This window comes from Alosa sapidissima, chromosome 4 (genome assembly GCF_018492685.1).
Source record: "Alosa sapidissima isolate fAloSap1 chromosome 4, fAloSap1.pri, whole genome shotgun sequence".
Classification (NCBI taxonomy): Eukaryota; Metazoa; Chordata; class Actinopteri; order Clupeiformes; family Clupeidae; genus Alosa; species Alosa sapidissima.
The window spans coordinates 36612306-36629111 of NC_055960.1; the positions used below are offsets into that span (position 1 = coordinate 36612306).

The following is a 16806-nucleotide window of genomic DNA, read 5'->3' on the forward strand; positions in this document are numbered from 1 at the left end:
TCCCATTCAGTATTCATGGCCCAGACTGAAAGCGAAATGAGCAAAGCCGTTTCTAATGGACTTAACACAAACATGTTGTTGTTTTCATTGCCAGGAAGTAACTGCGTGAGTCAGTGGATCCTACCATCATGATGCCCAAGAGGCTTATTCAGGGTCATTTACTCTGAACTGGTGTCAGTAAAGACACGGCAATGGCCATTGCTGTTTTTTTCGTCACATTCCTGCAGCTAGGTTGAAGCACAACCATCCACAGATGTTTTTTTGTTTTTTTTCAAAAAGCAAAAGGGTCCTTGTCATTTTTGTCACCACCTGTTCCCCTGTTCCATGTGCTTTACATGGTTTCACTTATAACTCTGATTTGTAGAACGGAGGAGAAACCTGACTTTCCAACCCCTGCCGGTCCACCCTGAACAAGGGGGCTTGATTAATATTGAGTTTGTTGTGCAGCACCGTGCTTTTTAAGTAGCCCCTTGTGGCGTCAAGTGTTTGAGTCAGTTCCAGTGTAGGAATGGATAGTCAAGTGGTCAGCCACGAGTGGCGGGGTAGTGAACCGCTTCACCGTGACATCGCGGTCGCGAAAATAACTTCTGCGTGTACGTCAGTAAGTAGTGAGACATTTAACTTGCCATAACAAACAAGTATACTCAACTTCTATCTGGAAAAAGACAGGTTTTCATGCTACATTGAAGGTTTCATGGTGATGATTAAAGCCCTTAGGCCTTAAAGGAGAGCTGCAAAAGCCCTCCAGTAAAACAAATCATAATATTATTATTATTATTATTATTATTATTATTATTATTATTATTATCCAAGGGCGTAGGTTTGGTCTCAGCTTTGGTGGGGACACATCTGTTATCTGACTGTTGTCACGATACCAACATTATTGTTTCAATACCACTAACAAGTGAAGAATCTCGATTTCGATACTTTTGCAATTTTTAAAAATTTGATTTGGTTTGTGTGATTTGTAATTTGTGATCATTCACATCAGTGGCAATCATAGAATTTGATTGACCCTCCACACACACACACACATAGAAAGTGATGGTTGTCATAGGTTTCTTTTTCATATTTTGGAATTCATATAAACTATAAACTTTATTGTTAATTATTTATAGTATTTTGTGATCTGCATGATTACTAATAGCTAAACATATTTAGTCATTTGAATACATCATATTGATATTTAAATTATTTGGCTACACTTGTCTTTAATATCATCACATTTGTGGTGTGTAAATCTAATTGAGTGCCTGTCACTTTAAGAGGAACGTAAACGCAATTGGCGTGAAACAAAGTTTCTCAAGTGCAAGGATATGTGGATTCAATTCATCATGTCTGCTATGTCATTAGATAAAATAAATGTTCAAAAAACTAACAAGTCAAAGAAAATCTTTCTGGGATGAGATCATAGAAGAGATAAGTGTCTCGCAATGTTAATTTCTATGAGTATGGAAATGCACCAGTTTATCTTTTATTTCTTTGCATTGTGCAGGTCACATTCACAAATACATTAGCCTACATGAACAGAATATAGGAACAGGAAAATGTCTCGGATCCATTGTTTATTGCGACTGCAAGATTGGTAGCCCAATTAGCCTAACAGTCAGTGATGGTGACTTCTATCTGTGCTATAGCCTATGCGACTGTCCATGCGGCACACCCTTATTCAACATGACTCCTAACTTTGGTTGAAAGATTACAGAAGTTAGGTTAAGCTGTGACGATATCCTGGCTAATATCCTAACAGCTAATGCTATTTTACATATCCGCATTTGAAAGCCTGGTCACCAGTTGCCAGTCCGCATTTGAAAGCCTGGTCACAAGTTGCCAGTTTGTATGGCTAGTTATTTTGCCTAGACTGCATAATGAAAAAGCTTCGTATTTTATAGCTGATCTACAAACCACAAAAAGGGGCAAACATGTACATGCTGAAGGGCAAAGGGAAGATCACAGTTTTTTACTCCGACCTTTTATGGGGTAGGCTATGTAGGCCTATACAGACAGCCCTAATTTACCGTTGTCGTTGGCACCGCTCGCTTGACTGCCAGTGCAAAGTAGCCTGTGCTTTGTCACTCTCCGTGCGTGTAGCGTGCGTGTCAGCTGATTTTCAGCAAATCATATGACGACGTTTCTTGTAGGCTACTGTCGTGCTGGCTGTCGGAATGATCAGCAGCACAAATGAGCTCGCTAAAATATTGGTGGGGACAATTTTGTCATCTTAAAATATTGATTAGGACTAGTCCTTAGCGTCCCACCCTAAATCTACGCCCATGTTATTATCATCATCAGTGGTGAAAGATTATTATGTGGTTTGAATTCATTTACTTTTTAAAATGTAAAGCAAGAAAAACACTTTTGTCTGCTACATAGAATTCTCTCATGGACTCATTTGAATCTAATCAGGCTACTTGATGTTGGGCTTGTAGTCAGTGGTTATTTGGCTTGTTTAGTTGTTGCATTCTCTTTGTTGTTTGCACGTGCGCATCCCCTCCAGTGGGCACAGGTTATCAGTGAGGACAACATTTCAAAAGGAGACATCTGAGGTTGAATTAATGATGCTAATTAGAAGGAGGCCTGTAGGGGGAAAACACTGTCAGGGAGCAGTCTATTAAAGCCGGTCTCCTGTAGTCCCCAACATAGCCTATTCACCAGGGAGGCGGGACCGCTGACATGGGATTGTTTGTCCCTCGCTGTAAAATTACCCAGTGTCACTTGTGGCTGACAAGGTGCTGTTGACATCGTTTTGGATCAAAAACAGTGAAGTGTCTATTTGGCTGTCAGCCACGGGTACCTCAGATGGGTTCTTTGTGCTGCTAGTGACTGGGGCTATTGCAAAGGCTTAGACACACAGTCTACATACATTACAGACTCAACCTTGGCCTTCAGATCCGCAGAATAATACAGCATTTTAAAATCTGTCTTTTTAAAAAAAAAAGACAAAGAAAAGGTTAGGCATGGTCAAGGTTAGGGAAGGATTAAAGCTAGGTTAATAAACTTAGGTCAGCACACTGCACCGCATGACAATAGCTAGTGAAAATCACCTCCTTAAAATATCTCTTAATATTTATAATAATTTAATATATATCTATAATTGTTGATGGGGAGACAAGGCTCTGTAAAAAGAGGTGCTATGTCTGGACTGTTGACAGACAACATTTACTGACAAGGTGAGATTTTGATATACACACAGACAGACGAGAGTAATTTAAAACTTTATTAATTAATTAACTAATTAATTATTATGTATAATGTATTGTTTGTTTTATTTCAGTTACTGGTATCCACAAAATTGGCAGTTCTTTCTATATAATGTTAACTACAAGGACTAGTTACCGGCAGTTATTCTGCTTCATTTACATTTCATTTCATTTTTAAAGAAATAATAACTTTTTTTGTTATCTAGTCAAAAGAGTAAACATTACCTCTCCCAAATGGCAATGCCACACTTATGCCCAGTGACTGGCTGCCCACAAGCCTCTGTTACAGTAGTAGACCCCCCCCCCCCCCTGCATAATTCGTCCACTGCACTTGGTTAGGTCCCAGTTCTCTAGAGACGCTCTTCATCAAGGCCACGTCTGCCTCAGAAAATGACATGCTGGCCCTCTCCTCTCTCTCCGCGTAACCCACACCTTCACCCTCAATCCCACACTATTTGCCATGTCACACTCACTCTGCAAATGGCTAATTGTTGCATTAAATATCATTAGGCGCGCTCTCCGTGGCAATTGGCATTTTCATTTCCAGCCAGGCATAAACGTCCCCCCCTCTCTCCGAGCCTCGGCCGGCGGCTTGGCCACTGCCAGTCGTGTTTTTTGTCCGTATTCATTTATTCCCTCGGCCGCCTAATTCCCAGCCACTCCATTTTCTCATCCGTAGATTGGAAACAGAGTGGTGGAGAGGGACAACGAGCGATTCGTGCGGATTCAGGCGGTGTCAGCGTCAGTCGGGAAACATTCAGAAGCAGACAGTCGCCTGAAAAGAAGTCATTCCGAGGGCAGTGTGCTGGCAATCTACATGGCTGCAGATTCCATGCCTGCTGACCCTGGGAGTGAATTAGATGAAAGTGGTCAAATCACCATTATGACGGCGAGTAATAAGATCAGGATGGGGCTTTATCACCCTCCCTCCTCCGTTTCCAGCTGTAGGCACTCAGAAACCTGGCATTTCTTTATCAGAGCAGATTGAAATTGGGTTAGACGGAGTGCAAAGCCGGAGATTAAGGACATCTTTTGGGCAGAGCTCTCACTGTTTCTCTCTCTGCTTCGCCTGTCCTCCTGCGGGGAACGCTCTCCTCAGTGACCGACACGCGTTATAAATAGCCAAAGTGCAGTGCATGCATTCGCTTATCAGCAACCTGCTTGGATGTTTTTGTTTGTTTGTTGCTGTTGTTGTCTTTAAATCATATCACTAAAGAATCATTTTAGAGGATAGCTTGGCACTAGGTGTCTATGGAGAGCACAGTTAAAACACTATGATTTGAGTTTTGCTATGAGTTATCAAATGATGTAGGCCTCTTAAGAACTCATACACAATTGGGGGGGGGGGGGGGGGGTACTCACAAACCTATTGAGTGACTCTCTTAGCCACACATGTAATGCATTTTCAACAAGGTGTACTGCCTGAAAAGATGCACATTTGTTAACAATATGCACAACTATACCTTTCGTACACAGTGTCCTGTCCTAAATGAATCGTCTTGATTTATTTATGGCCTGCTTCATCTCTCACGGAAGGGGTGCCAAAAGCGTGCATATGAACAGTTAGGTGTTGTTATTCACCAAAGGACCACTTAAAAGAGGCCGGGGCGCGACAACAACACATGCTTATTCTTGTTTTCTGTAAAAGACCTTGTGAGAGAAAAGAAGAGAATAAAAGAGAGTGAGTGAGTACGTTCGTTTCTTCCCCACACCCTGAGAGGCTTCTGGATTCAGAGCTGCTCTTCCTCCAATGATCTTAAATAAAGCTCCCCTGATTCTGTAGCCTCATGGCTAAAAGTGGGATATAGAAAGCAATTACTTGATCTGCCTCGTCTCAAAAGGCACATGAAGGCTCACGTTTGCCTGCTATTCATGTCTTTGTGTGTTGTCTGTTGGCAAGCTCTGAACACCTAGACAGGTACACATGGGGATGTGATCCTGTCATCTAGTTGGCTAATTGTCAACTAGACGTGTGGTGTTATTGTCTTAGTTCAGAATGGGTGGATTCATGATATAGGAATCTGAAAGTATGGAACTGAAATAGTGTTCAATTGATCATCAGATGCTCTACTTATCAAGATAACAGACATCTTTGAATCAGTTACTACATGTTTGGGGCATAGTGGGAGAATTGACCTAATTGTAAAGTATGCTTTAGTTTAGGCAATATCTGAACTTCAAATGCATATGTCTGAATGTCAGTCTCAAAACTACAAAGGCATTAAAAACATCAAGGGTAACACTTTATAATAACTACACACAATTCATAATTTATTAAGCCTTTGTTACTTATTAGTTAATGGTTTGTTCATCATTAGTAATTTCTAATTTATCATCAGTAAAGCATTTATTCTTCGTAAATGTGTTGCAAAGCATAAAACGTCCTCACTTTAGATGAGCTCACAAAATATCTTTAACTAACCACTTGTAACTCCTGAGTTAATTATTAATTATAGTATTAGGAAGTGGTTTATAAAATATGTATCCTCACCCTAACTAATCATAGTGCATGTGTACTGTTAAATAATGGAAGTATTGCTTAATCAAAAACATTGCATCATTTATTAAGTATTAACAACAATGTATAAACATATTTAAGATATAGGCTTATTTACTATGAACAAACTATTTATAACTGTGTGTACAAATACTTTATTTATGAGAATTAACATAGAAACAATGCTTTACAAATGATGAACAAAGTATTTTGTAATAGTTTGCAACTGGTTTATAATAAAAAAAAATATTTCATTATAAGTGGTTGTTTCATTACTTATTAAGTATAAATCATGTACTTACAAACATCTTTTTTGGATAGTTTTATTTACTATGAACAAACCATTTATAATTGTGTGAACAAATGCTTTACTAATGATAAATTATGTATGAACAAGAAATTACTAATGATGAACAAACCATTAACTAATAAGTAACAAAGGCTTAATAAATGATGAATTGTGTGTAGTTATTATAAAGTGTTACCACATCAAGCATCCAAAGTTTATTACCCACACAATTCTCCTCTCCTAGTTGAAACATCCGAACCAGATTTGGGCATCCCCTGCTTTGCAGAAAGTCAATGTTCTGCAAGCAAAAAGAGGAGATATTTCTTCAGTCTCGGCTGTGAAGTCACTCCATAATTTTTCATTCTCAATGGCTGCACAGCCACAGACACACGCGAAAGAAAGATATCACTTAATGCACTGTCTGCTCTCCTTCCCGCGTGCCGCACATGCAAGACAGGCAAACTGATCATTTGCGCTGCCGTTTCCGACTCCTGAGATGAGTTTCGTAACCATTGTGCCATGAACTCGGGGATGTAATCATCCACCCCACGCCTACCGAGACGGTGGTTTGTGTACTGCATCTCACTGTGATGGCTTCTTCATGGCTGCCTGTGGATTTCTCTCTCACTTCAATGATTAAACAGTTATATTTTTTACCTATTTATTTATTGAACAAAGTCTGCAGTCCTCATCAATTTGTTCACAGTGGTGGTATGGGCTCTGTGTGTGTGTGTGTGTGTGTGTGTGTGTGTGTGTGTGTGTGTGTGTGTGTGTGTTGTACCAATGCATTCCCCCAACACAGTTAATTAATATGCTTGCTGTGAGAACAAGGACATGCAATCATAAGATGAGTCTATGGCATAAAGGTCTAACTCTTGGGGAGACTTAATCAGTATTTTATTTTTTCTCAGTGCTGCTTTACATCCCACATTGACGTTTTTTAACTACCTCTCTCTCATTGCTCCCTTGCACAGTTTTTGTTAGGCAGCTTTGATTACACTTGTGATATGTGAAAGATCACATGCCAATATAACCAGTATAAGTCCCCCCCCCTTTTTTTTGGTAGATCAACCTTCATTATTAGTGCTCTGTTATCTTTTTATGTTGCATTTTTTTGGACCTTTAATGGATGTCTGTCAAAAATAACTACCCAGAACCAAGCAGTTCACTGATCTTTTCTGTTCTCTGTGAACAAGGAGAGTGGTTTTGCCAGCTGGCTAGCCTGAAGGCGTGTATTGATCCGGTGTCCCAGTCTCAAATGTGCCATGTTTTTTCCACCTTTAGACCCCCGCTCACAAAATGCTACAACCACACTGTCATCAAGGGTGTCCTGAACGCTTGATTACTTTTCAGGAAGCAAGTGCACAAAGGCAAAACTTCCCTCAAAGTGTGTGAAACCCTTCAGGACCTTTCTGAAAGTTGAGTTTTGTAAGATGTGGCTTTGTGCGATGTGGTTTTGTGCTTGCTTGTTTGTAATGTAGGGTACGCTGCGCCGCAGAGCGTGATAATACCACCTTAGTTGTTTGGCTTGCTGAACTGCAGTGCTTAGTGATTTCTGCCCAAACAAACACGGCTAATGTGGGCTCCCCTGCCTGTGCTAGCCATTTCTCAGCTGAGGGAGGTGGACAGAAACAAGGGGGGGGGGGGGGGGGGGGTAGTCTCTAAACAACACCAAATATCCAAAAACATGTGTCTGAACATTCATCTTTTCCCTATTTATGTGAATAAATAAGCCAACCCGGGCTGCCATTGTGTGTTTCCCCCACTTAGTGTTTTGTTAGTTTGAGCACCTCTGCTCCTTTTGATCAGATTAATATGTGTGCAGGAAATGGTGACTTATTACACATGAAAACATGTCTATTTGCTGGCTGAAATTATTTATGTTCATGTATTCATCTTTCCACTACACCTTTTAGCTGTTATTGAAAGCCTTCCGTGGATGGATGGAGTGTTTGAACGATTGAAGGAAAGAATTTTTGCAGTAGATTCTTCTTATCTTGCCTTCTGTTGTATGTACTCTTGATTCAATGCAAGGCTCAACCCTGTGCCCTTGGCATATTGAGCACCTTGTTTATTTCTACACTCATAACCCATATCATAATAAACCATAACCCCATATCACAGTAACTCATGTCATCTGTGGGCTCAGATGTGTCCATGCTACCTCCCCGCAGAGGTGCATAATGTAATCATAACATCCCTGACCCTTACCGCCCCTACACACACACACACACACACACACACACCTTCTTTCCTTCATGATGCCAACCCTGACCCTCCATCCTGTCACCGCTCCCCCCCACCTCCCTCATCTGTAGACGTCATGTGTGTGTTTTCCTTCATGGCGCCCCCTCTCAGATGTTTTAGTGTGCCCTCTGCGTCCTGTGGAGCGCTTCCGTGACCTCCGCCCGGACGAGGTGGCCGATCTATTCAGCATGACGCAGCGCGTGGCCAGCGTTGTGGAGAAGCATTTCTGCGGCACCTCTTTGACCATTGCCATGCAGGTAAGAGCCCCCGTCCCCCCAACCCCCCTGTCAGAAGCAACGAGTGTTGGGCACACATGACACACACACATACACGTTCACGAGACTATCCACAGCTGTGTGCAGCACGGGAGACGGCACAAAATTAGTGTAAAAATGAGCAATTTATGCTTCCTTCAGTTCACATGAGAATTAATCTCCAAGAAAGGCCAGTGACTTCCAATCCTGCTCTATTATGCGGCTGTTGCCATGGCAATACTCACGCATTGGCAGCTTTGATAATGAATGTTAATATGACAGCCCATAAAGAATGGGGCGCACATCAGTTTAGATTTCTCTTTGTTCGCTCCTTATGCTGATTTAATAATCTCTTTGCTGTTGATTGCGATAAGATGCATAATTCAGGGCCAATTGCACTGAGAACCCAACAGAAGAACACCACCTGCTGGAACAAAATAAGAACAGGCCTTGTTTTTTCCGTCTCATGTTTAAAGAACAGACCTTTTTATTTCATTTGATTCCAGGGTTGCTGTGGTTTTGCATAAGTGTTGATATGTATGCTAATCTCTGGTTTGATTCTTTCTCGGACTGCCGATAGTGCTGATAAAGCCAAAAGATCCGTATTCAGGACAGACTCTAATCACAGATTTCCTTTAGCTTTCTGATGAGATTCGCAGCTGAATCTGACAGCTTTTTAAGTGAGTGTCCTATTACCGTATTACAGGTAAGCCGCTGTTGGTTGCGGGTGCTGTAGGTGCTTGGCAGTATTGTCTGCTGACTTAATATGACAGCCAAATAAATGAGCAGCCCTGAAACAACGGAGTAGAAACCAGTCATACGGGCATAGCACAGCGATGCTTCTCTGCTAGCTTTAGTATCGTATTAATGCTGCCCATCATAATAACTCATTGGAACACAAGGGATCTTGCTGTGATGTCATCTTGATTGCTCAGTATTACTTTAACCTGGAGAGTAAAACAAATCTCCATTATGTTGCACTTATGAAAGAGTGTGACTGTTTAATGAGCTCTAGGATTCTGCTGTGAAGTGTTTGGCCCAAAGAAACCTTTAAGTGTCACATTTCATAAGACGTTTAAGTGACGTGATGGCAGCAATGCCTTAACACATTAATCAGTTCCAAGAATGAATGCGCGTGCACACACACACACACACACACACACACACACACAATAAGGATCTTCAAATTCTTTTGGTTGTGTGGAAGTGCTGTGATTCATCTGAAATTTAAATGCTGTTGAATTATTAACTGATATATGCCTGAGTTCCCTAGCGCTCCTAATTATCTCGTTCTGTTCCCACAAGGATGGCCCTGAAGCTGGACAGACTGTGAAGGTGAGGGCTTAATTCCGCTCTTCTCTTAAATATATCATGAGGACTCTGTGACAGTTATCTTGTATTAAATAATAATTGTATTTCATTTGCGGGTCCCAAACTCTTGGCATATGAATGATTAACACATCCATTGTTTTAAATGCTTCGTATAACTCTTTGGGTAAGGATGGGATGATGTGGTCTGACCCCCAGGGGGCAGCAGGTAGAGAGCCATCTGTTCCGATCCCACGGTCACCTGAAGTCAGGGTATATAATATAGGTATTATATAGAGGAGATGGTGCCTCTAATTAGTTGGCAGAATGTGCACTTATGCATTACTGGAAAGACCCTCTAAGTCTGAAAGACTCGACGGCTGTGGGTGTATTTTATTGATATGTGGGGAAGCTTTCACAACACAATAACTTATCTAACAGTTATAAGTAAGGGATAATGTATGGAACCCCAGTCATTATTGGGAAAATAAGTCACGACAGGACAAACCGGACCCCGACGTGCTAGCGGAGTGGTCTTGCTTTGCCCTGAAAGGACTTATTTTACCTATAATGACCGGCGTTCCATACATTATCCCGCTTATTATACGGCTACTTGCCAAAACGAAAAAATAAACTCCACGATATGTCTCTACACTTATTTGTTACCGTTTCGTCGTAGCTTCTGCTGAGAAACAAATAGTTTGCAGCACACCCTGAACTTGAATCAAACATTCTTTAGAACACAGCTGATCAACCGTCTGCTTTCACTTTTGAATGAAGTTCCATTGCAAGAAGTGACCGGACTACTTGCGGAGTGATATGAAAGACATAAATCCAAAGCACAAAATCCGTTGCCAATGATAGCGGTAATTATATGTCAGCAATAATTACATGAATATATTTTACCGTAAAACGTTGGGGAATCCTATTCAAGTCTATGCAGTCCATGTCCAGGCAGCCGGTCAAATAGACATACTTTAAAAACATGATATTACATTTCAATGCAGTCGTAAGTTGAAATGCCTTGTTGTTAGAACAGACAAGTACTAAAGCAGCAAACATCAAACAAAGCAATGTTACTAGTAATAATATAAAACAGTGCATAATTAGAAGGCTTTGAGGGTTTCTATTTAGAGTGGTGTGTGTGTTCCTGTGCGTGCGTGGGCGTTGGCGTGTGCGTTCGTGCGTGCATACATATTCCAAAGAGCTTCTCATGCTATTACATTTGCAGGGGAGAAGGTTGGAACCGATAGATATTTGGTTTGGTTTGGTTTATTTATGGATATAGGAAGACAAAGGGGGTATCCAAGGGATTACATGTAAAAGCGTAAAAACACTTATTTCCAACATGGTCCCTGATGGAAGAGAACAAGACATACAGTACAAACAGATGCAACAGATATCTCATATACACATATAAAATCACATTCCTAAGTCACCTAATTCTCTACTTTATTCCACAGAAAAACTCTAACCCTTTGTTTTAAAAAAACTTTTTGTTTCTGCCATTTTAATATTAAATGGAAGGCTATTCCATAGCACAATCCCTGTATAAAAGAAAGAGCTACGTGCCGCGCTCTTTGCAGATGGTACCTTACAGGAGCGAACACTTGCTCTTGTGTCATGGGTATGTTGAGTATGCACCATTACAATTTGGGATCCCAAATACTTGGGGGCTACCCCATTGATAATGTTAAACATATGATAACATAAACATATGATCGGTCCAGATTTCTGAGGAGCAGATTTCCTGACAGCTTGATGCTGTTACCCAGTCTGGTGGCGCAGGTTTGGAGGCTCCACCATCTTCTCCCAGATGGCAAAAGTTGAGTATGAGGATGAGTGGGGTTCCTCACAATGTCTGTTGCCTCACAAGCCAGAGGCTTGAGGCACCAGTGATTGCTATACGTTGGAGGGTCTCAAGATGGTTGGAGGGAATGCAGCGACCAAACCATGCATCAGATGCTCAGGGTGCTCTCAATGCCTCAGTAAAAGGACATGATGGATGTCTGATGTCTTGTTAAGCTTCTGGAAGAAGCAAAGGTGTTGCTGGGCTATCTTGGTCAATGATGTGGTATTCACAGCAGTACTGTCGATGGTCAGCAGAGAGTGTTGGGTGTAACATCTCGGTAATCTCCTTAGCTTTTTCTACATTTAGGGAAATATTGCTATCTATTAACAAAATGGCCAGTTGATTTATTTCATTTCTGTAGCTGGATTCATCATTGTTGCTAATGAAACCCACTACAGTTCATCTACAATTTTAATGGAAGTGGTCAGTACTAGCCTGGCTAATGCCAAACCTCATCTCATTGAGATGGGGTCTGGGAACTACAGTACATGTACATTTTCTCGTATTTGAAACGTGGTTTACGAATGCCCAGAGCCGTTCATTGAGCGCTACGAATGTCTATCAAATGCGTCTGTACGTAGCTCATAGCCGCTTCGGTGTGTCATCATCGTCTTCATGTCACCCCCCCCCCCCCTCGTTGAGGTGAAAACAAAGTCCATGGAATCCAGGCTGCCTAGCAACGTGAATAAAATCGCGTGCGTAAGGCAGCGTGGGGAAACCCAGGCTAGGCCAGTACTGTAATTTGGTGCATAGTCATACTGTAGGTCATTTCGCTCATGCTCAGTGTGGTGGTGCCCGCTGTGTCATGGCCGATCCTTACTGACTGTGGTTTCTCCAGTTACAGGGTGAGGTGTCCAGCAGGTTCAGTTTCCTTCCCAGCTGCTGAGGGATGATTGTTTTTGACTTCTGAACAGCATTTTCACATATGAGTCTTTTTTGTCCAGATGGGTAAGGCCTAGGTGAAGGGCAGTTGAGATCAACAGTGGACCGGTTTGCACAGTACGCAAACTGAAAGGTGAAGCGTGGGAGGAGGGATGGATTGTATCCACAGTAGTCCATGGTCTCTCAAAGCACTTCACAATGGTGCAACAGGACCATAGCCATGGAGGCAGGATGGACATGACTTCTGAGGCTCAGGTATGATGGAGGGTGTCTGTGAGGCTTGTGGGCAGGGATGGATTACTGCACGGGCCTACCGGGCCTAGGCCCAGGGGCCCAAGAGGTCAGGGGGCCCTGAAGCCCAAGCCTTTGCATGGAATCATTGCCTCAATATCAACAAATCAGGATGTAGGCTATGAATCTGATTGAATTTAGTATTGGCCATCCCCAAAATGCACCAGAATACAGGAAATCACATCAAACAAATTCAAAATGTTCTGGGGAGGACCCCCAAACCCCCCCTCCAACATATGTGACAATTAGTGGGGGCCCCTTAATTAGTGGGGGCCCCTTAATACATCTAGGCCCAGGGGCCCGAAAGTTCATAATCCGTCCAAGCGTGTGGGGGACACCAGCCGGACTCAAAGGAGGTGTTGAACATGTCCGCGAGGCTACGAAGGGCTACTAAACCTGGGGGGTGGAGGGGATGGTGTCCTCTGTGCTAAACACACACTGCATTGGGGCGAACTGTAGAGGGGGAATGGTACATTCTGGTGTCTATGGAGTTGTCAATGGAGTATTGGCAAGCAGGACGGTTGGAATTGCTGGTCTTTTTGGTCAGTGCAGTCCAAGCAGTCGCAAAACAAAAGGGGGGGGGGGGGGGATAAATGGCCAGATGCACAGGGCTCTCTGATCATCTCTCTGAGCTCACATCATCATCTCTGGTGATGACATTACGTCACCTGGACACACTAGCAGACGCTTGCGTTACTTGTTGACTTGAAACGTATTCCACTGGCTTAAGCCTCATGGGGCCAAGGGAAAGCCACAAATCACCACACTTGATTAGCTAGATTAGAGCAATTTAGGCTGTCTGCCTGTTTTTTGATGATCATGCTCTGTCTGAATTTTGACTAGGAATCTGTTTCATTTATATTCATTCTTATGTATGTGGCTCACATGGAAGATTTGCTGGCAGTTTTAAATTTGAGCTGATGTAGCAAAAAGTGCACGTCAGCAAGGAGTTTAATTCAGGATTAGCGTTACCATTATATGATTGTCAGACTTGCTTGCAAGATGCAGGGATGTACCAAAAAACAAAAACAAAATAAATGAGGGGGGGGGGGGGGGGTCTAAACTAACAAGGACCTTCAGTTCAAGACTGAAAGCGTAGGGCCAGCATGGCCATGGTCACTGACCATTTAGTTGCTAGGTGGTTGCTAGGTGGTCACACAAATGCTGGCAGCCTGATACACATAAATGTGCTACACTCCAATTCCTGATTAAAAACCATCTGCCAGACCGCTGTGTGTAAATAGATGTGGCATTACCCGGCACTATAAACATGTGCAGACTCCAGTCCCTTACAGTCCAGTCTGCTAGACAGGAGTGTAAGGTCAACATGTATTATCTGTTCCTTAATCGTTATCGGAAGTGTGTGTTGCGTCCATTCGCTGCTACCCGTGGGAACGTTCCCTGGCAGCACTGTCCCCTGGGAAAATCCCTAACAAACATTTATATAACACATACACAAACTGCCTACCTACACCTGTCCTGAATCTGAAGTCTAACAAGAAAGAAGCTCAACAATTCCTGTGCTTTTAACGTTTCATTTTTTATCCCCTCTCTTAAAGTTGCAGTGCTAATTACCATATTGAATATATTAATAATGCTGCTGCTAATGTGCTCTGTCTTTTTTATTGCATATAAAGTGCCACATTAATTATGCATTTATGGCACTTGCCATGAGAGCCAGCTCCAGCCTGGGCTGAGGTGTAATATTGAAATGTTAATGATGGAATTTCAGAAAGGACCATAAAATACAACAGAGACATCCAAGGAAGGAGTTCCCAAGCCTGGAGGTGGTAGGTCAGTGGTCAGTGAATGCCATCGCATATCGAAAATAATGTGACGACAATCCACACATGGATTAAACATTTGATGCATCCTGGGCATGACCTCACCTTCTGACCTTTTGCAACAACAACAACTAAAAAAAAACACAGACAAATACAGCACACTGAATAGAAAATGCCATTTAGAGTATATCTGATTAGGCTGTGAAATGCAGACATAATGGGAGTTTTTTTTTTCCTTTTCCTTATCTGGTGCCAAGTGTGTCCTTCAGGAAATGACTAATAAGCTCCAACATCAATAAGTGTCCATTTAAAAGATCAGTTTTAGAATGCTAACGTAAATTTCTGAGACCAATGATTTTTTTTTATTTCATTTTTTTTCTTTTCTTAATTTCATTCTTCCCTGCTGGAGGTTTGTATATTCCACTGATTTGATAGGTTAGTGAAGTTTGTAATATTTACCTCTTTTTTTCCTACCCCTGTGTTGCAAGCTGTTGACCGCTCCAATCCACATGAGATTTCAATAGTAGCACTAATTATTCACAAGCAAATGCCAAATTGGTGAATGCTCTCAGTGCATTGTCTCAGGTGTGGTGCCTTCAGGAGGCTGGCATTTGTGTCATTGTTTAAAATTTACTTTATGGCATTATTCAGACACTTTTTGCTATACGACAAGGTACTTACAAAGCATCTGTTAAATGAAAACAAAATCTATAGAAACATAAAATCTCCTCATGGGGATTTGTGTGGATTAGGAGTGTCTTCAAAATTTGTATTACTAGAAAGTATATTTGCCATTAGAGGGCTTGTTTCATCAGATACAGTTCCAATTAAAGGAACTCTGCGTTTAAAGTGTTAGCATTTCTTACTAACATTTCAGTGTTAGCATTTCTTACTAACATTTCTCAGACTTAGCCAGAGGTAGGAACCTGCTGCTTACTGGAAAAAGTTACTGACAGAGACAACAGAAACAGAAAAAGGAAACAGATTTGTATATACCCCTCCCTCCATATAGTAGGAGGCCTGTCTTGTTCTCATTGTTGTTGTTAATGCCTCTTCTCCCTAGAATCCTTCATGGCCATTAGCCTTGCACAGCATGCTCAGAGCATCTATCCTCCCAAGCCGTGGCAAAACACAAACCGATCAACATTCATTTGATTAATGGAAAATGTCAGGAATGCCAAAGATGTATTTTCTCTCAGTGTATCACTACATCCCATCTAGAGCCCACTGGTTTCTTCTGAATCGGGCTCCAACGAGATGGGGGCGTTAATCTGTCCATTAGAGGTTTTGTAGATCTTGGCTTTGTGCTTTGAAATGCGCACATAAAGGGCTGTGGTCTGCCTTTCGGCCTGATGTCATTTTGCCGTAGCAGTTTCTAAATCAACTAACAAACATCATGAATAATGAATGAATGGAAAGTGAAGCAGTCAAGGCGTTTTAGTGCCAAATGTGAAATTTTTTACCCCATCCTGAAAGTTTCCACCAGCACACAGCAACTATAGAGAAGTTATGATGAAAATGGCTGTTTCATCTGCTTTTGAACAGGACATTAAGAAGAACATTTCAAAGAAATGCATTTAAAACGAAAGGAGATTTCTGTAGATTCACTTGATTAATTCCAGATTCATTTTATTTTGTTAATTTTTTGTTTCTGGTGTTTTTTTTTCCTCTCCATTTAATCATTATGATACCTTGCCTCCATGAATTATGCGCTGCTGAGGGATTGTCCTCACACTTCCTTAACTTATTGGAATAATCTTCATTTTTATAAACTAATTTTGAACATGGACTTACTCTGAATTAGAAATCCTTTCAGTCCCTTTATGAAAACATATTATCTTGCGTATAGTGCACCTGCTACTGCGGGGCAGTCTCCCCATTTATCAAATGGATTATTGCAATCAGGTGCTCTATGCTGGTAATAAAAACTCCTGCCCTTGATTGAATAAAGGTGCCGGACTGTATAGAGGCAAATGCAGTTTTACCAACTCTCTGCCTCAGAGCAACCCGAGAGACTGGAGACAAATTTTAGCATCAATATCGTGGAATTGAGTTTCTCAATTTTCTATCTTTCTGCAAATATGAGAGTGACTAAAAAAAAACAAATAATTTGTCTTCCTTTGCAAAGCAATGTGGCCCCGCTGATGCAGAGTACGTCAGATAATCTCGACTGTGCACACTCTAGTCAGGTAAACGGGAATT

The 16806-nt window shown here is 41.6% G+C and overlaps 1 protein-coding gene across 6 annotated transcripts in view; it reads left to right on the forward strand.

Annotated features, from left to right (window-relative positions):
• Positions 1-16806, forward strand: part of fhit (fragile histidine triad diadenosine triphosphatase) — a 208918-nt gene that overhangs the window by 154168 nt on the left and 37944 nt on the right. For all 6 annotated transcript variants that reach the window (XM_042090343.1, XM_042090345.1, XM_042090347.1 and 3 more), the window contains 2 exons: positions 8345-8490; positions 9793-9822. In XM_042090343.1, the coding sequence (XP_041946277.1) occupies positions 8345-8490; positions 9793-9822 (176 nt within the window). The remainder of the gene's footprint in view (positions 1-8344; positions 8491-9792; positions 9823-16806) is intronic.